General features: G+C 45.3%; 1 protein-coding gene across 4 annotated transcripts in view; it reads right to left on the bottom strand.

Annotated features, from left to right (window-relative positions):
• The window catches only part of LOC125136843 (transmembrane protein 14C), a 95,593-nt gene extending 77,925 nt beyond the window's left edge, over positions 1–17,668 (bottom strand). For 2 of the 4 annotated variants that reach the window (XM_047797683.1, XM_047797680.1), the window contains exons 1-5: positions 17,561–17,668; positions 16,376–16,445; positions 15,978–16,054; positions 14,835–14,936; positions 11,884–11,971 (exon numbers count right to left, since the gene is read on the bottom strand). In XM_047797683.1, the coding sequence (XP_047653639.1) occupies positions 11,884–11,971; positions 14,835–14,936; positions 15,978–16,054; positions 16,376–16,398 (290 nt within the window). In that variant the 5' untranslated portion in view covers positions 16,399–16,445; positions 17,561–17,668. Of the gene's footprint in view, positions 1–2,399; positions 2,484–10,482; positions 10,994–11,883; positions 11,972–14,834; positions 14,937–15,977; positions 16,055–16,375; positions 16,446–17,560 lie in introns of those variants that run through there. The other 2 variants (XM_047797682.1, XM_047797681.1) reach the window with 2 other exon arrangements.
• Between the last annotated feature and the right edge of the window lie 564 nt (positions 17,669–18,232).

The raw sequence follows: 18,232 nt of genomic DNA, 5'->3' as shown, positions 1-18,232 counted from the left end.
CAGTATCTTGTCGATTTAATTTGCAGGTTCCTGATGACAGAGGAAGTGAAGCAGCTTTTCATGTTTATTTGCTATCTGTATATCTCCTTGTTGTCTATTCAGATCTTTTGCCTATTTTAAAATTAGTTTATTTCATTTTATTTCTATTTTTTTAGGGCTGCAGGTGGGGCATAGGGAGGTTCTCAGGCTAGGGGTTAAATGGGAGCTGCAGGTTTATACCACAGCCACAACAATGCCAGATCCAAGCTGAATCTGTGACCCACACCACAGCTCGTGGCAACACTGGATCCTTGATCCTTAACCCACTGAGCAAGACCAGCGACCGAACCTGCATCCTCATGGATACTAGTCATGTTTGTCTCTGCTGAGCCACCATGAAAATGCCAATAGTTTATTTCCTTATTGTTGAATTTAAACAGTTCTTTGTACATTTTGGACAACAGACCTTTATCAGTTGTCTTTTGCAAATATTACCTCCCGCTCTGTGACTTGTCTTTTCATTCTCTTCATGTCTTCAGCAGAGCAGAAGTTTTTTTAATTCTAATGAAGTCCAACTTACCAATTTTTTATTCCATGGACCATGCTTCTGGTGTTGTACCTAAAAAGTCATCACCAAACCAAGGTCACTTATGACTTTCTCCTATATTCTAGGAGTTCTACAGTTTTTCATTTAGATCTATAATCCATTTTGAGTCAGTTTTTCTGAAAGGTATGTGGTTTGTGTCTAGATTCATTTTTTAATGTTGATATCCAGTTGTTCCAGCGTCATTTGTTGAAAAGACTCTCTTCTTCACTGAATTGCCTTTGCTGTTTCCTCAAGGCTCAGATGACTATATTTGTGTGCATCTATTTCTGGGCTACTCTTTCCACTGGTCAATGTCACTACTCTCTCACCAAGACCACACTGTCCGGATTATCACAGAAGTCACATAAGGCCTGTCCTCCAACTGCGTTCCCTTCAATATCGTACTGGCTATTCCAGATCTTTTATTCTTCCATATAAACTCTAGAATCAGTTTGTCAATATCCACAAAATGACTGGGATTTTGACTGGGATTGCAATGAAGAAGTAATAGAGATCAAGTTGGGAAGAATGGACATCTTGACAATTTTGAGTCTTTCAATCCAGGTGCAAGGACTGTCTGTTTACATTTTCTTTGATTTCTTTGATTTTGTCATTTTCCTCATATAGATCTGAGACATATTTGTTGAATTTATACCTGTTTATTTTAGTGCCAATTTTTAATTTCAAATTGGAATTGTTTGTTCCTTGTATATAAGAAAGCAAATGACTTTTCTATATTAAAGTTGTATCCTAACACCTGTTATAATCACATACTAAATCTAGGAGTTTGTTGATTCTTTGAAATTTTCTACATAGACAATGATGTCATCTGCAAACAAAAACAGGTGTATTCTTCCTTCTCAGTCAGCAGACTTTCAAATTTCTTTTTCCTGTCTTATTGAACTAGCTAGGATTTCTGGGACAACGCTGAATAGAAGAAGTGAGAGTAAACGTCCTTACCTTGTTCCTGATCTTAGTAGGAAAATATCTACTTTCTCCTGACTTAAGATATTAGCTGTAGAGTTTTTTTTTTAATAGATTTTATCAAGTTGAGGACATTTCTCCCTATTTTGCTCAGTGTTTTCATTATGAATTAGATTCTGTCAAATGTTTTTCTGCATCTATTGATAACGATCATTGATCCTATGATTTTTGTTCTTTAGCCTGTTGATATAATGGATTACATTTGATTTTCAAATGCTGGACCAGCTCTGTGTACCTAGAATAAATCCCCCTCCATCACATTATGTAATTCTTTGTATACACTGTTAGATTTGTTTGGCCGATAGCTTGTTGAGGCCTTCTACATCTATATCAGAGGAAAAGAGAGAGACTGAAACCTTTCTCTAGATTTGAAAACTTTCAAGATCAAATGTGAAAACCACATAAATATATGAAGAAACGATTTATCATGAATACAAGAACAAACTGCTGTAACCACAGAGTGGGAGGTTTTCTTAGAAAACATGATCTTGAGGTCTTAAAATAAGTTTATGGGTAAAAGAGTAAACAAAGTTTGTCCAACATATAACCATGTACAACTGTGACCAATAAGCAAACTACTACATATGTAACATGAACAAAAAAACTGACCTTATGTTACAAAGAAATCTCAAATTCTCAAATGCAGAAATAGGGAAGCCACAACTTCTTTCACAGTGCAATAAAAGAATTAAAAAGTATGCCTCCTGGAGCTCCTGTTGTGGCTCAGCAGTAATGAACCCAACTAGTATCCATGAGGATGTGGGTTCGATCCCTGGCTTTGCTCAGTGGGTTAAGGATCCAGTGTTGCCGTAAGCTGTGGTGTAGGTCTCAGACATAGCTTGGATCCTGAGTGGCCATGGCTGCGTGTGGGCTGGCAGCTGCAGCTCTGATCTGACTTCTAGCTGGGGTACTTCCCTAAGCCGTGTGTGCAGCACTAAAAAGACAGAAATAAATAAATTAAAAGTATGCCTTCAGGAGTTCCCATCGTGGCGCAGTGGTTAACAAACCCAACTAGGAACCATGAGGTTGCGAGTTCAATCCCTGGCTTTGCACAGAGGGTTAAGGATCCGGCATTGCCATGAACTGTGGTGCAGGTTGCAGACGCGGCTTGGATCCCAAGTTGCTGTGGCTGTGGTATAGGCCGGCGGCTACAGCTCCAATTAGACCCCTCGCCTGGGAACCTCCATATGCCACAGTTATGGCCCCAGAAAAGACAAAAAAAAAAAAAAGTATGCCTCCAAAACCCATTCACTTTAAAATTCAAAAACACTGTTCTAAACACTGAAATGTCAAAAAGGAAAATCAAAAATGAAAATAAACACCCTTTAGAACTGGTCAATGACATACCTCTGTATTAAAACTTGCAAAATTCAGTCAAAACAAAAAAAGAGAAAAAAAAGTACACACTTGTTGCATTTATAAGAAAAATAAGAACAATGAAGACATGTTGAACTTCAGCATTTAGCTTAAGAAACCAGAAAAAGAAAACAACTTTGCAAAGTAAAAAGGAATTAAGATAAAGATATTAAATCCTGTCCCAGGAGCAACATGCATTATCCAGTACCAGGTCTATCACTGCCCAATGAAAGAAATGGCTGAATTGTGGATTGGGGTATGAAATATACAAGATGAGCCTGGAGACTCTTACAGTGCTAGAAAGTAGGAAAGTTCTATAAAAAGAGAAACAAGCCAACAACAAAGCCTACACTGATTGGTTATGTTATAGGGACCCAGGGGCCAACTGACAGAGCTCCCGGTGGTCAAAACTGCAACAACGTGAACAATAAAATTAGTGGGGAAGTATTGGATTATAACGCAAACCAGAAAATAAATATACATGAGCTTGTACTGACTGAATGGACGGATGGATGGACAGAGAGGGACAAATAAGGGAGAAGAGACATCTTCCATCCAGCAGAATTCCAAAAAAGTATGTTGATACTCTGCCAAGGAAGTAGAGCACAGTATGAGAAAGGAGTTGGAGGGAAGAATACCTTCACAGTGGAGAAGCCTGAGGACACGACCCCAGCCAGATATCAGGGTCAACATCAACGGTAACATGTTCACACTGACGTCCCCATGACGCGATGAAAACGACACTTCACCTCTGTGGTCTTCCTGCTAAAGACCCACGATCCCTGCCTAACTATGAGAAACACATAAATTCCCATGTGAAGTACAGGCTACAAAATCCCTGATCAGTATTCCTCAATACTCAGCCACCAAAAACAATGAAAGCCTAAGTCTAATCACAGCCAGGAGGAACCTGAGGAGACAGGACAACTAAGAGTAGCATGATATCCTAGATAAGATCCTGGTATAGAAAAAAGACATTAGTTTAAAAGTAAGAAAAACTGAATAAAATATGGACTTTTGTTAAGGAGAATGGATCAGTTGGTTCATTGGTTGTAACAAATGCCTCAAGCTGATGTAAGATGTTACTAATAGGAGCAACAGGGTGTAGGATGTGTGGGAATTCTATGTACTGTCTTTCAAAACTGTTCTAAAACAATAGTCTTTTTTTAAGCAATAAATGCGATCAATCTATCCATTCAGCAAGTGCCTACTATAGGTACTAAGCATAGTATATATGGTAGAAACAAAAAGGTCATTTTCTCTGACCTTATAGTACTTACATTCTGTAGCCACACATTAAATAAACACACAAAAAGCTGTGTATTTCCAAGTTATGATAAGTACTATAAGAAAAAGAACAGGATTTATAGAGGGATATAACTCTAGTAAGAGGTGCTTGAATGATTTTAAATTTGGAGTCTAATCGTACTTGAAATATGCCTCTGCCTGCTGGGTAAAGAATGAATTGTTGAGCCAAAGCATAAAAACAAGGAGTCCTATTATTAAAAGATGATGAGGCTTGGACTTAGGTATTAGCAATAGTATGGAAGAAAACTGATAAGGCTGATGATACAAAGTGATTAGTTTTTGGTGTTGATCTTGTTTCCTGATGCTTTAGAGAACTTCCTTGTTACAGTTCTAACAGGTTTTGGGTTGCTTGTCTTGGATTTTCTAGATAGATAATTATATTAGCTATTAAAAGTGTTTGATTTTCTTTTCTTTTTCACTATTAACGTACACCTCATTTCTTTCTCTTATTTTACTGCTTTGTCTAGTGTCTCTACAACAATGTGGAATCATCAGTGACAGCAAATGTCCTCTTATTTCCAACTTTAACATAAAGCCATTGCACTAAATAAAGGATAGTTGACAAAAACCTGACGCAAGTAATATGCTTGAGTGAGTCAAGGGAAACATTTACCCTAATTATCAGAAATTCACTGCTCAGACTGATACCTAATTATAAAATACATAAGGAAAAGTTCCATTCATAACAAAACTATAAAATATCCTGCAATAGTCTTAATAGAAATGCAAAGAACTAAGTGAGTAAAACTCAAAAATGTTTTAAGATATTAAAAAAAAAAAAAACTTAAATGAAGGGACAGACAATGTTGGGTTGAAAAGTAATATTTTAAAGTTCCCAATATCTACAACTCATTGTAATCATAATCAAACACCAAGTAAAACTAAAGGCTAATTCTAGATTTATCTAGAAAAGTTTACTTGTCAAGAAAAATCTGAAAGGTAACAATGACAAACTTGACTTACCAAGTATCAAATATAGTACAATCTGCAATGATTAGTACAATTTGGCACTGAGACCGAAAGTATACAGAAATGAGACAATCTAAAATATCCAGAAATAAGAAAATTCAAAATCCCCAACGTGGAAATTCAGTACATGGTAAAGGCAGCATTTTGAAGCAACGAGGAAAAGATACGCCATTCAATAAACAAGATCGAGGGTAATAACCATTGTTTAGAGAAAATTATTCAGTGAGATTCCCTAATTTGTACAATCACACAAAATTCTAAAGGCAATAAACATAGAAATCTAAGAAATTAATGAGAAAGGTACTAAAAGAGAATTTTATTTTATACTCTTGAAATGTGGAATGCTTTCCAAAGACACAAAATCTGAAAGCCATAAAGAAAATGGGATAAGGAATTCCCATTGTGGCACAACGGAAACGAATCTGACTAAGAATCAAGAGGTTTTGGGTTCGATCCCTGGCCTCACTCAGTGGGTTAAGGATACAGCGTTGCCGTGAGCTGTGGTTAAAAAAAAAAAAAGAAAGAAAGAAAATGGGATAAATTTGATTACATATAAAATGTTAATTTCCACAGGACAAAAATTACCTCATAAAATCTGAAATATTTTAACATACATAACAAAGAACTTATATACACACACACATATATATGTATAATGTACACACACAGTTACAGACCAATTAGAAAAACAAAAACCAAAAAAGGGAGAGTTCACTCACACACACACACACACACACTTATATATCACTGGTCAATAAATATATGAAAAGATGCCTAATTGATTATAACTAAATATTTAAAACAACGGCTTAGATCAGAGGTCGGAACTATGGCCAGTGAGCCAAATCCAGTCCATTACATTTTTATGTTGCCAGCAAGCTAAGAATTTTTTTTAATTTTTTGAAGTATTTTTGTTTGTTTTTTGTTTTTTAGGGCTGCACCCGCGGCATATGGAGGTTCCCAGGCTCAGGGTCGAATCGGAGATACAGCTGCCGGCCTACACCACAGCCACAGCAACGCCAGATCCGAGCCACATCTGTGACCTACACCACAGCTCACGGCAATGATGATCCTTAACACACTGAGCGAGGCCAGGGATCAAACCCACAACCTCATGGTTCCTAGTCAGATTCATTTCCACTGCGCCACGACAGGAACGCCAAGGATGCTTTTTTAAAAACTCAAAGTTAACATGGTTGAAAAGAATATCAAAATAAGATTACTGGGAGTTCCCGTCGTGGCGCAGTGGTTAACGAATCTGACTAGGAACCATGAGGTTGCGGGTTCGGTCCCTGCCCTTGCTCAGTGGGTTAAGGATCCGGCGTTGCCGTGAGCTGTGGTGTAGGTTGCAGACGCGGCTCGGATGCCGAGTTGCTGTGGCTCTGGCGTAGGCCGGTGGCTACAGCTCCGATTAGACCCCTAGCCTGGGAACCTCCATATGTGGCGGGAGCGGCCCAAGAAATAGCAACAACAACAACAACAACAAGGACAAGACAAAAAGACAAAATAAATAAATAAATAAATAAGATTACTACTTGGTAATATGTGAAAATGATAGGAAATTGAAATTTCAGGGTCCTCACTCATCTATGCAGAGGCCACGGCGGCTTTGGCTTTACAAGGCACAACTAAGTGGCTGTACAGAGATGGTATGGCCCACAAAGCCTAAAAGAGTTACTCTCTGGCCACTTACAGAAGTTCACAGACCCCTGGCTTAATGGGTCAAAGATAAAAAGTCTGATAATAGGCAATATTAGCAAAGGTGAGGAAACAAAATCTCTTGACTGCTATTGGTGGGAATGTAAATTGGTACAAGTCTTTTGCGGACAATTAAAATTTTAAAGGCTCATCTGCTTCAACTCAGCTTTTAGGAATAAAACCTAAAGATTCACTTGCACCTGTGCTCTGGGAGTCGGACAGTGATGCTCCTTGGTACAGAATTCTTTTTTTTTTTTTTTGTCTTTTTGCCATTTCTTGGGCTGCTCCCGCCACATATGGAGGTTCCCCAGGCTAGGGGTCCTTGGAGCTGTAGCCGCCGGCCTATGCCACAGCCACAGCAACGCAGGATCCAAGCCGCTCTGCAACCTACACCACAGCTCAGAGCAACGCTGGATCCTTAACCCCCTGAGCGAGGCCAGGGATTGAACCCTCAACCTCATGGTTCCTAGTCGGATTCGTTAACCACTGAGCCATGACAGGAACTCCTACAGCATTCTTTGTCTTAGAAAAAAAAAAAAGGCTTTCAACAAGGTACCTTTCTGTCACTAGGGAAATGGTGAACGACCTCACACAATTTAAAAAGCCATCGAAAAGGAGGTAGGTCTCAGCCCATAAGGAAAAGGCGCTGTCAGGTGTGATACAGGGTAGCAATACAGGGTAGCAAAGTGTAACACAGTGCTGATCCCCTGCCCCCACTCATGTTAACAGTAGCCAAAAGCATACATTTATAGGCTACATTTTCACAGCAAATTTCTGGGCCAATAAATAATGGTTACCTCTTTAGTGGAGAGACTCGGGGTTTGCAATAGGAAAGAGACTGACTTTTACTGTATCCCTTTCTGTCTTGAATATATATTTTTTTTCTTTTTAGGGCCACACCTGCAGCATATGGAAGTTTCCAAGCTAGGGGTCTATTTGGAGCTGAGCGAGGGCAGAGACCAAACCCGCATCCTCATGGATACTATTTGGGTTCTTAACCCCCTTAGCCACAATGGGATCTCAATTAGGTGCATATGTTTATAACTTTGGCGTAAGAAAGAACATAATAAAGCAATGACATAATAGATATGACTATGTAAAGATGCAGAGACATGATAAACAAAGTTAAAAAGCACCCAAAAGGCTGGGAGAAAATGCAACCTATCACAAAGGATTGTACCCACTACACAGAGAGCTTCCACAGAGCATTATGAAACAAAACACACAAAAAAAAAAAAAAATGAGGGGGGAAATGGATTAATCTTTTTTTTTTTTTTTTTTTTAGGGCTGCACTCTCAGCATATGGAGGTTTCCAGGCTAGGGGTCTAATTGTAGCTGTAGCTGCCGGCCTACGTCAGAGCTACAGCAACGTCATATCCGAGCCATGTCTTCGACCTACACCACAGTTCATGGTAACACCAGATCTCTAACCCACTGAGCAAGGCCAGGGATCGAACCCACAACCTCACGGTTCCTAGTCAAATTCATTTCCACTGTGCCACAACGGGAACTCTGGATTAAACTCCTTAGCTGGGACGCCACGGTCATCCAGATTTGACCTTGCCTTTGAATGTCATCTCCTGTTGCCAACCTCACACCCGCTATGCTTTCAGAGCTGGCCACAGGACCAAACAGTCCCACAGGGATCTACCCTGGACCTAGACTAATTCCCACCTTCAGGGATCCGTGTCTTTCAGTCTGAGGCTAAGACCCCTCCCCTGGAACTGAAAGTGGCCACAACTGGTGCCCTGTGAAAATACTTCATGACAGAAGACAAACGGGGGATGGCTTTGGACAGTCTATGGCCACCTGGTGCCTACAGCATCACCACCAAGTGCCTTTCACTGTCAACAGCCAAGGGCTAGTGTGTGTGTGTGTGTGTGTGTGTCCCACACGTGTCAATGGGTTTGGAGAACGCAGAAACTGACAAAGATTATTAAAGACGTTTGGTCAGAATATTTAAAGTAGTTATCATGACGATCGCCAAAGGGCTAGCTTAGAACCCAAGGTGTGTTTTTCTGATGAATAAATGACTATCTTTCATTTAGGACACTTTTTCTGTGCCTCTGTGCTTACAACTCACATGTGATTCAAATGCTGGGGAATTGTTCACTTCCAGCCGGCCTCACTCCGCAGCAGGGCTGGGGAAGCGAGCCCGAAGGGGAAGGTCTGAACACATCACCGCCGTTCAGGGCTGCTCCCGAGGATGCCCGGCCTGCCCGGGGGTGTCCTGAGCTTTGTAACACCAACTACTACCAGTTGTTTCTTTCCTCCCAAACCCATTTCCATAAAAGTCAATTTTTTAAAATATCAAGAAGACAATACAATGTCCTGCTGACCTGATTTTCTGTGCCTGTCTTCCCCTAGACCGCACAGGGCTAAGGTTTGAGATCAGAGTATCTGATCCACCAGGGCATGAAATCATACCAGACCCAACCAACTGTAAGTGGACTTTATCATTGACACAACGGATTTGGGATAACTACATAAATGGCAATTACTGACTATGCCAGCAACTGTGGAACAATTTTTTCTTTAATCAAAATATCTGCAAGTATGTGACATCAGGCACTACCCCGTTTCCTATCTATAAGTAGTTACTATTAACAGCAGCATGTGAGAAAAAGGACTAGGTCTCAGTAGACCAACGCTTAATGAGTCACTGCTGTAAGCGGGCTGTCCAAAAACCTTATGTTGATCCTGAAAACAACAGACCTGCATTAACAGAAATGCATGGTCTAGAATCCAGGATGCTGGTCACAGCCCATCTGCGTAGAGCTCTGGGCATTAAGAATGGGCCTTGGCAGACATGTCAAACCATGTTATACGAGACAAAGATGGAAAAACTAGGACTCCTCTCAGGAGCGTAAGCAAATACATAAAATTGATTAAGAAATGCCTGAATTATATAGTCTAAATCCAAGCGATACCAGTTAGGGTTGAGGTAGCAAACATCCTTTTCCTTTCAAGAGGGAAAAACTAAAGTAAGGGGCACCAGAGGGGTCAACTCAACGCTGAAAGAAACAAAGTGAAGTGAACGTGTGTCAGTATCCAGCTGATATATCCAGAGTGGAGATGAAACCAGGTAATTCAAGTTCCAGACACATCCTTTAGGTCCACATTTATAGATAACAATTTCATTTTTTCTGTTTTCTTTTCACTTTTTAGGGCCAAGCCCGAGGCATATGGAAGTTCCCAGGCTAGGGGTCAAACTGGAGCTGCAGCTGCTGACCTACACCACAGCCACGGCCACATCGGATCCGAGCCCCTGCATCTGCGACCTACCCTGAGCAAGGCCAAGGACCCAACTCACATCCTCACAGATACTAGTCAGGTTCGTAATCCGCTGAGCCACAACGGGAACTCCCACCACCTTCGTTCTTTCTTTTGTTGGTCACACAGTCGTAAGCCTAGAAATCCCTCAAGTCAATGTATCATCAAATAACAAACAACTTTCCTTCCTTGGTCTTGAAATTATTCAAAGTGGGTAATTCCTAAATAAAATGTGAACAAACACACTTCCGTGTCCCCTTCTCTTCTTGCCGTTCATATCTCGCTCTCTGCTCTAGACAGCTCTGGCAACCAAGACACCATACAGAACATAACAATAATAAACAGAAAACTTTATTTTCATTGATTTCATTGAACATAATTTCAAAGCAGGTCTGTGCTCTAAGATGAGCTAAAGAACAGATACCCTAACTCTCATTAAAAGGTTTCTTTCACACTGGTCCTGAGTAGGGCAGGGGGTTTCAGGGGCCCCAGTGGTGACACCTAACTTTTTTACTTTGAGATTTTACCTACAGATACAGAAAGAAGAGAGGAGACCAACAAAAAGAATCAAGCTGAATGAGGACACGATGAGAGAAAGATCTTGGGTCACACACACCCACCTCTTTAGAGTCGGAACCATAATGACTGATTTTTTTTCTCTGCAAAGTTCAGTGTTGTTTTGGGTTTTAAGATTTCAGAATATGTGAAAACGCTGTACGTATTAATGCACAAGAAATAGTGGGAAGGTTAACAATTCTTCATGAGTCCAAGCGGGGCCGTGACTACTACGGATGGGGTTTACTCAACACACTAATTCCAAGTTTGGCGACCATCAGCAAACTGTTCAAAAGAAACACATAAAAGGAGAAACGTCAGGTAAAGAACAGCACGGGCACGCGACTACGTTTCAAGGGACTAGGACACGGCGGGTCCCTCACAGCGACGCGGGGAGGAGGTGTCAGCCAGAGCAGGCAGAGGGGACCTTCCACCCCGGAGCGGCCAAAGGAGGAAGGCGCCCAGGGTGGCCCAGCTCTGAGGCCTCAAAATCATGTACAAGTAGGAGAAGTTCCTAATCCAGCTGCCAACACCTCAAAGATGCAAAGACAAGGCTGGAGAGACCAAGGCCGCCTCACATCCACCCATAAGGCCCAGAGCTCGGTAACGGCAGACCTCCAGCCTCCCAGATCTTGACCTTGGTCTAAGCTGACTGTAGGACACTATGCGTGCCAGCACTGTAACTATGATCAAAATCGGGCACGTCGTCTATTTCCAAAGCAGAGCTTCAAAAATTCTGCCTTCGAGGTATTTTTCTTAAAGACTACATTTTTAAGAACAATTGCATTTGGGATTAATTAGAAAACACGATTAAATCAAAATTCCCTCTTAGCAACATATTCAAGAATAAAGGACACCCACACAACTAAGAAACATAGACTCCGTGCTGAAAAGTCACACAGACAGCTGCAGTCGTGGCTTCGCACCGAAGTGTCTTCCACTGCACGGAGGAGCCAGCATGGGCCAGAAAGCAAATGTGAAAGTCAAACCATTTCCCAAGTGAGTGAAATACCTATTTAGACATAAAAATCAGCTGTTTTTGCAGCCTTTTCTATTTATGTGTAAGTTAAATCATGTCTGTTGATGTCCAGCATCAGGGATACTGAAACGAGTCAATTTCTGCAAGTCCAGTGTTTGGGGCGTTAAACTAGAACTAGCAACAGAGCAGACAGTACCTGGCACCTGCAATCAAGCCCGCAGGCATAAATTTTCCAGAGTGGTAGAATCTCATTCCCATGATGCCAGCCAAGGTTCCAGATGTAACTGATGGAAAGATGAAAAGCATCCAAGGTCATTATATCCTACGGGTGGGAGGACCCAAAGGGGGCCAAACTCCCACCCACCTTTTAAGGGCCAGACCCCATCTCATACTCCCTCTTTCCCCAAGTCGGGGCCAGGGCCGGGGTGGGGGGAGCCCTGTGGCCGCCCACATTCACCAGGACTGAGTGCAAACAGCAGAATAGGGGCCCCTTGGCGTCTGAGCCCAGCCTGCCTTTCCAGCCTTAAATTCTTAGTTTTCTCCTAAACTGCTGCAGGGTTCCCCCCCCCCCCCCCGACTCCTTGCAGATGCTATCACCCTGCAGGCTCTTAGGCTCTTCCCACCTCTTCCGTAGGAGCGCCCGCCACGCCCTGCACCAGATGCTGGAGAAGACAAAGACCTCGGTCCCAACAGGGTCTCCAGTTGGATGGGACAGACTCGTAAGCACCACACACAGGCCCTTCCAAGTATAATGTGTGCCACTAGTACCATGAATGCAATACAAATAGCACAGTGACCAGAGGACCCAGCCCATTCAGGAAAAAGTGAAGACTGAGCTTCAATGTCAAGAGCAGCAGTTAATGAGCTCCAGGGGAGTAAAGCACATTCCGGGTAGAGGGCATGGGCAGAGGGCATAACACACGCAAGGCCCTGCAGGGAGAGGCTCAAAGGCTGGTGTGGCCCAGAAACCAGGTGTAGCAGGAAGAGGGCCACCAAATAAGGCCTGGAGGCCGTGAAGGTGGGGGGTGGCCTCCATCGTAACAGCAAGAAGAGGCCATTAAAAGACAGTAAGCAGAAGATACGTAAAAGAGTTGCGTTCTGAAAATACAACTGCAGCTGTTCCACGGAGAACACACTCTAAGGAAACAGAGAGGACACAGGTCGTCAATTAAGAACTTCCTTGGGGAGCTGCCAACACGGCTCAGCAGAAACGAATCTGACCAGTATCCGTGAGGATGCAGGTTCGATCCCTGGTCTCACTCAGTGCATTAAGGATCGGACATTGCCATGGGCTGTGATCTAGGCCGGTGGCTACAGCTCCAATTTGACCCCTAGCCTGGAAATCTCCATACGCCATGGGTGCTGCGGCCCTAAAGAGATTAAAAAAGAAAGAAAGAAAAGAAATTCCTAGGGAATGCAGGGCTAACTGGGATGCAGGTGGAGGCCATGCAGGCAGAGGAGGGGACAATTTGGGGTAGGAGTTGAGGCAGTGCTGACGGGACTTGCGGATGAATCAGACCTAAAGGCGGAGGGGACAAGGACAGTAGAGGCCCAGATGGATGGGGGCCATCGGGCGTGCATGCACCTGCGAGATGTCAGCAGGGGCCTGGGTGTGCAAGAGTAAACCTTGGAGAGAGGCCTTCGGGAGCCACTTGTGTTTCGGGGGTGATTTACGGACTGGGCTTCAACAACGCCGCCAGGTGAGAAGGTATAAAGAAGATACAAAAAGCTAGGCCTTAAGAAACTCAATCCTTAAGGGCCAGAAAGAGGAAGATGGGTTGACAAAATCGACAAAAGAGGATGAGATCATCATAAGGAAAATCCGAGAGAACGGAAAACAGACTGGCGTCCTGGGCGGAGAACAGCTAAAAGGCCAAATGGGGACTAAAAAACGTACACTGCATTTTGAAACATACAGGTTCCTGGCAGCCTCCAGGAGAGCTATTTCAAGGGGCTAAAGAGACCAAAGTGGCGACCAAAGTGGGCTGAGAACTTCAGCGGTGAGGAAGTGAAGCTGGGAGTAAAATGGATTTTAAGCAAAGTTTCCAAAGAGGAAGAAGAAGGGCAGCAACGGGAGAAGGAAGTGGGTTGTGAGAGTTCTTTTTTTTTTTTTTTTCAAATGGGGTGAGAGATGAGCACAAATGAGCATCGGTGGGTGGGATCCACCTGAGAGGCAGGACAGGAGGAAGAGAGGGCATCAGTGATCGTGTGAAGTTCCAGAGAAGGGGAGGGACTGGCCCAGGAGAGGAGAGACATAGGCCCTGACGGCCGGCCGGGAGGATGGCGGCAGGAGGGGTCCCCGCGTGATGGCTGATGTACTTCTTTAAGCAGGTGGAGAGGTCATCGGAGCGGGTGGAGGAGGGGGATCAGAAATGGGGACAGAGGGGTTTGAGCGTCATTCCGGGGCTGGCGGGAGGGAGCCGCTGGGCAGGGCTGAGAGCTGGGCCCTCCTGCTTCCCAGCCTACACTGACTCCGACAAACCACTCTGTTGACACGCTTGTTCCCCTGGCACCTGTGGGGACCAGAGCTGCTGGTTTTCTCATTCTGCAGGTTTGCGCAGACAGCAAGGGGCCCACACTCCCAGCGGAGTGTCTGACACATGGGTGGGGCTCAGTAAAAATGCACCAAAAGCCACCCCGATAAGAAGCAATCTTCCTGCCCCCTCGCCCCTCTGCCTGTGCTACTCAGGGACATGTGGCAGCTCCACAGAGCCCCGTTTCATGTCTCTGATGATGGGAAAGATGCCCTCAAGGCAAGGCCTAGGTCTGAGACGCTTCATTTACAGCTACAGCATTAATAAGTGATTTTCACGTGGGAAAAACAAGAGCGATGCAAACCTCACCCGGGCGCGGATCCTTCTGAGATGCTCTTCAGCGCGCAATCCCAACGCGCCCCTGCCCCGACCCAACACTAACTGTGCCGAGTAAATCTAAATTCACGAGGTAGGAAACCTTTCCAAGTTCTGCCCATAAAGATAAGCAGAAACCAGCACAAGCCCCCGCCCCCATTTTGAAACTTCCCAAGGACCTGGCAGAAGCAGTAAAAGGGCCTTGATGTGAAGAACGCGCAATCCCACCAACCCAGGCCCTTTGGGTAGAGTATTTGGGAGACGTAATTACATCAGGGAGACGGTGAAACTGACGTACCTAAGAAAACCCAAATGTTCCTTGGATCCTGAGACAGCTGGTAGGCACCCAGGCCCGCTAGGCCACCGAAGAGGAGCCCGGCCGCCAGGGACGGGACGCTGCCTGGAAGGACGCAAACACAGCGCACACTGTGACATCAAAGCCTCACCTCACTGATGGAGCCACTAGCACCCCCCCACACACACACACCTGACAGAGGAAAGGAGCAGCGGGGCCTTCTCTCAGGGGCGCTCATGACCCAGGAGCTCTCAGGTGGGAACACGTTTGGGGGAGTTTTGCTATTTTACCAGAGAAGCTCAAGTCTTACTACACCATTCCTCTCTCCAGTAGGCAGGACACTTCCACCCAAAGAGAAAAGAAGGGCTCCCAGGAATTCCCATTGTGGCTCAGCACGTTAAGGACCCGACGGCTCTGGGAGGATGTGGTTCGATCCCTGGCCTCGCTCAGTGGGTTAAGGATCCAGGGTTGCCGCGAGCTGTGGTGCAGGTCACAGACGTGGCTCAGATCCCATGTTGCTGTGGCTGTGGCATCGGTGAGCAGCTGCAGCTCTGAACAGACCCCCAGCCTGGGAACTTCCGTGTGCCTCAAGTGTGGCCCTAAAAATAAAAGAAAAAAGGAAGGGCCCTAACCAGGCCTGATTAACCCAGCAAGACCCAGAACAGTCCGTGGGCTCATCCCCAAAGGAAAGGAAAGGGGCAGTGAATTAAAAAATGACTTGGAGAGTAAGAATTCTTCTCTTTGGGGGGAGGCAGGTAAGGAAGGAGGTGGAAACAAGCATGTCACTGACACAGCTGTGCCTGGTTTAACGTGAAGACTAGTTTTCCTCCCACTTGAAGAGCAGAGATGGCCTCCGGGGTTGAGGCTGATGTACGGCAGGTGGTGATAAGAATAATCTATTGCCACCCCGCCCACTATCTTTAGACAAAGAGGCCAAACAAGTGACTGGACATGAAGCCTGGCTCAGCTGGGCCAGATAACATACAGGCAAGTGCGGGAGGAGCCTCAGGACTGGTAACAAACCTGCGCTCAAGCTAGAGGACCTAAGCAAACTTGACTCCAATGAGACTGTAGTGCGGGGGACCCTGGGGGCTCGCTCTTCACCAGAAACAAGATTTTAGGAGGTTAAATAACCACAGACCATACCTGCTTTTGCATAGCCAATGATCCCACCGGAAGCAACCAGTGCGGCATAACCAAAGCCAATCCAATGTAAAGGCACTCTGAAAACGGAACAGTAAGCAATCAGTGCCAATCAAGTTAAAACAAACAAAAAAACCCACATAACCACAGAATGGGATCACAAGGTCAGCATTCCAGAACAATCCTATCACTGTACAAATGCATATAAATCCCAGAGGTTAGAAGACCTGCCCAGAGTTAGAGGCAGAGCTGGGGCTCGAACCCAGGTTCTAGGTACATGTCTGTCTTCCCAGACCCCAGGCTGCCTGGCAGCCTCAGCTCAGCATCCTTTTCAGAGGAGGGAAGAAACTCTGGCTTTGAGATGCTCTAGACGATTCCACCCCCATTCACTGTGCACTTACAGTGGGCCGGAATCCTTCTGCATTGTTCTCTTCCACTCCGTACAGACAGAAGATTAGACCAGGCCTGCACCTGCCGAGGAGGGGCTGGATCAGCGGTGGTTAAAACACAGCTCTTTCTGGCAGTCAGAAAGCAGTGGGTCCAACTTCAGCTCCGGTCCTTGGGAGCTAAGAACTAATGGGTGAGCTACCCAGCCTCTCAATGCCTCCTTCCCTCACCTACCATGAGGGTAACGACGGTACACATTTCCTAGAGATACTGCGGGCATTAAACGGGATAATATGGAAAAGTGCTTTGCACATAATAATTGCTGAACAGATACCAACCATTCTAGTAATAACCTCAATTCTAATGACACGCCCACAGGAAACTTCACTGACCAGTTCTGTACTATTAATGAACTAACCTTCTCTTTATTTAACCAAGTTACAACTAAATCAGAAAATAAATGCCTCCTGTGAGCTTAATTCAAGGATTTTAATTGCCCCTTCTGGGCGGAAGAAGCCCCTGCCCAAAGAACTGAATTATTTCAATACTCAACATTTAAAAAACTTTCAAATTGACAGAACACTGTAAACCAGCTATGATGGAAACAATAAAAATAAAAATCATTTAAAATTCAAAAATATAAAACTTTCAGATAGTTATTTAATTTTGCAGCACTCATAGTTTACTGATAGAGCAGGAGCGAGGTGGGCGGATAAAATATGCAAAAGTCCAAGGCATAATTACGTAGAACACCACTCCTGTGGCAAAGCGGGATGTAACTCCTACTTTCTTCAATGCATTTGGTACCCAACGAGGCTAAGCTTGAAAGCCATACATACCACTTCTGTTTAAACTATTAAGTGTCTATAAAAGGGAGGAGGACTTGCAATCGTACCAGTCATTAATTCGACGTAGCACTGAGTCATCGAGATTGTTATGGAGATGGACCAATGAGGTCTCCGGGAAAAGAATCAGCTCTGCGCTACAACGGTCAACATTTGCCTCAAGGGCTCAGGGTTGCCGCAGGATTCACAACCCACTTTAAGGAAAGCAGAAAAAGAGCGACTAGACAAGCAGCTACCACGCAGCCTCAAGTCCCTGCCTGGATCCTGGGGATGAAGGGCACAGGCAGCCAAGGCCCTCGCGTAATTTCTCAAGGTCAAAACAGGTGTCAAATGTTAATAATTCCGAACACGAACCTACTTCCCGAAGGTCTGCACCGGCGGAAGAGAACGCAGAGCCGTGAGTCCCGGACCTGCGACCCTGCAGGAAATGTCGCGGCGCGTCCTCTACGTCTCGGGGGCGGGGCCAGGGGGAGGAGTCGCCGAGCGCACCCTGCGTCTCGGGGTCGGGGCGAGGCGTGGGGCGGGGCTAGAGGTCGGGAGCCGCGGAGGGATCCAGCGTCGGCGGGGCGGGGCGGGGCGGGGCGGGGGGCGGGGGGCGGGGGGCGGGGCGGGGGGCGGGGGCGGGGGCGGGGGCGGGGGGCGGGGGCGGGGGGCGGGGGCGGGGCTAGAGGCCGGGAGCGCAGCGGGATCCAGTGTCCCGGGAGCGGGGCGGGGCTTAGGGTGGGCAAGTGTTGTGCATCTTAGTGGCGGAGAGTGGCGGAGCAGATCCAGTGTCCCCCGGCTGAGGGCCCGGTCAGGCCCGTTCAAAGCCGGAAACCCAGAGTTGGAGTCTGGTCTTGCGAGAGGCCTTGCGAACTGGGCCAGGCCCCCGGTGGGGGTTGCCACTGTGGAAGAAGGGCATCGGAGGCTGGTTTCTGAAGGACTGCATTAACGGAGGACCTTTACCAGAGGTGTAAAACCAGATGCAGGCGGCCATCAGAGAGGAATGTCACTCTAGCCGGATTAAGTTGTTTGCTTTTATGGGAA

The sequence above is a fragment of the Phacochoerus africanus genome, chromosome 9, assembly GCF_016906955.1.
Source record: "Phacochoerus africanus isolate WHEZ1 chromosome 9, ROS_Pafr_v1, whole genome shotgun sequence".
Classification (NCBI taxonomy): domain Eukaryota; kingdom Metazoa; phylum Chordata; class Mammalia; order Artiodactyla; family Suidae; genus Phacochoerus; species Phacochoerus africanus.
This window is presented reverse-complemented; position numbering and strand designations above follow the sequence as displayed.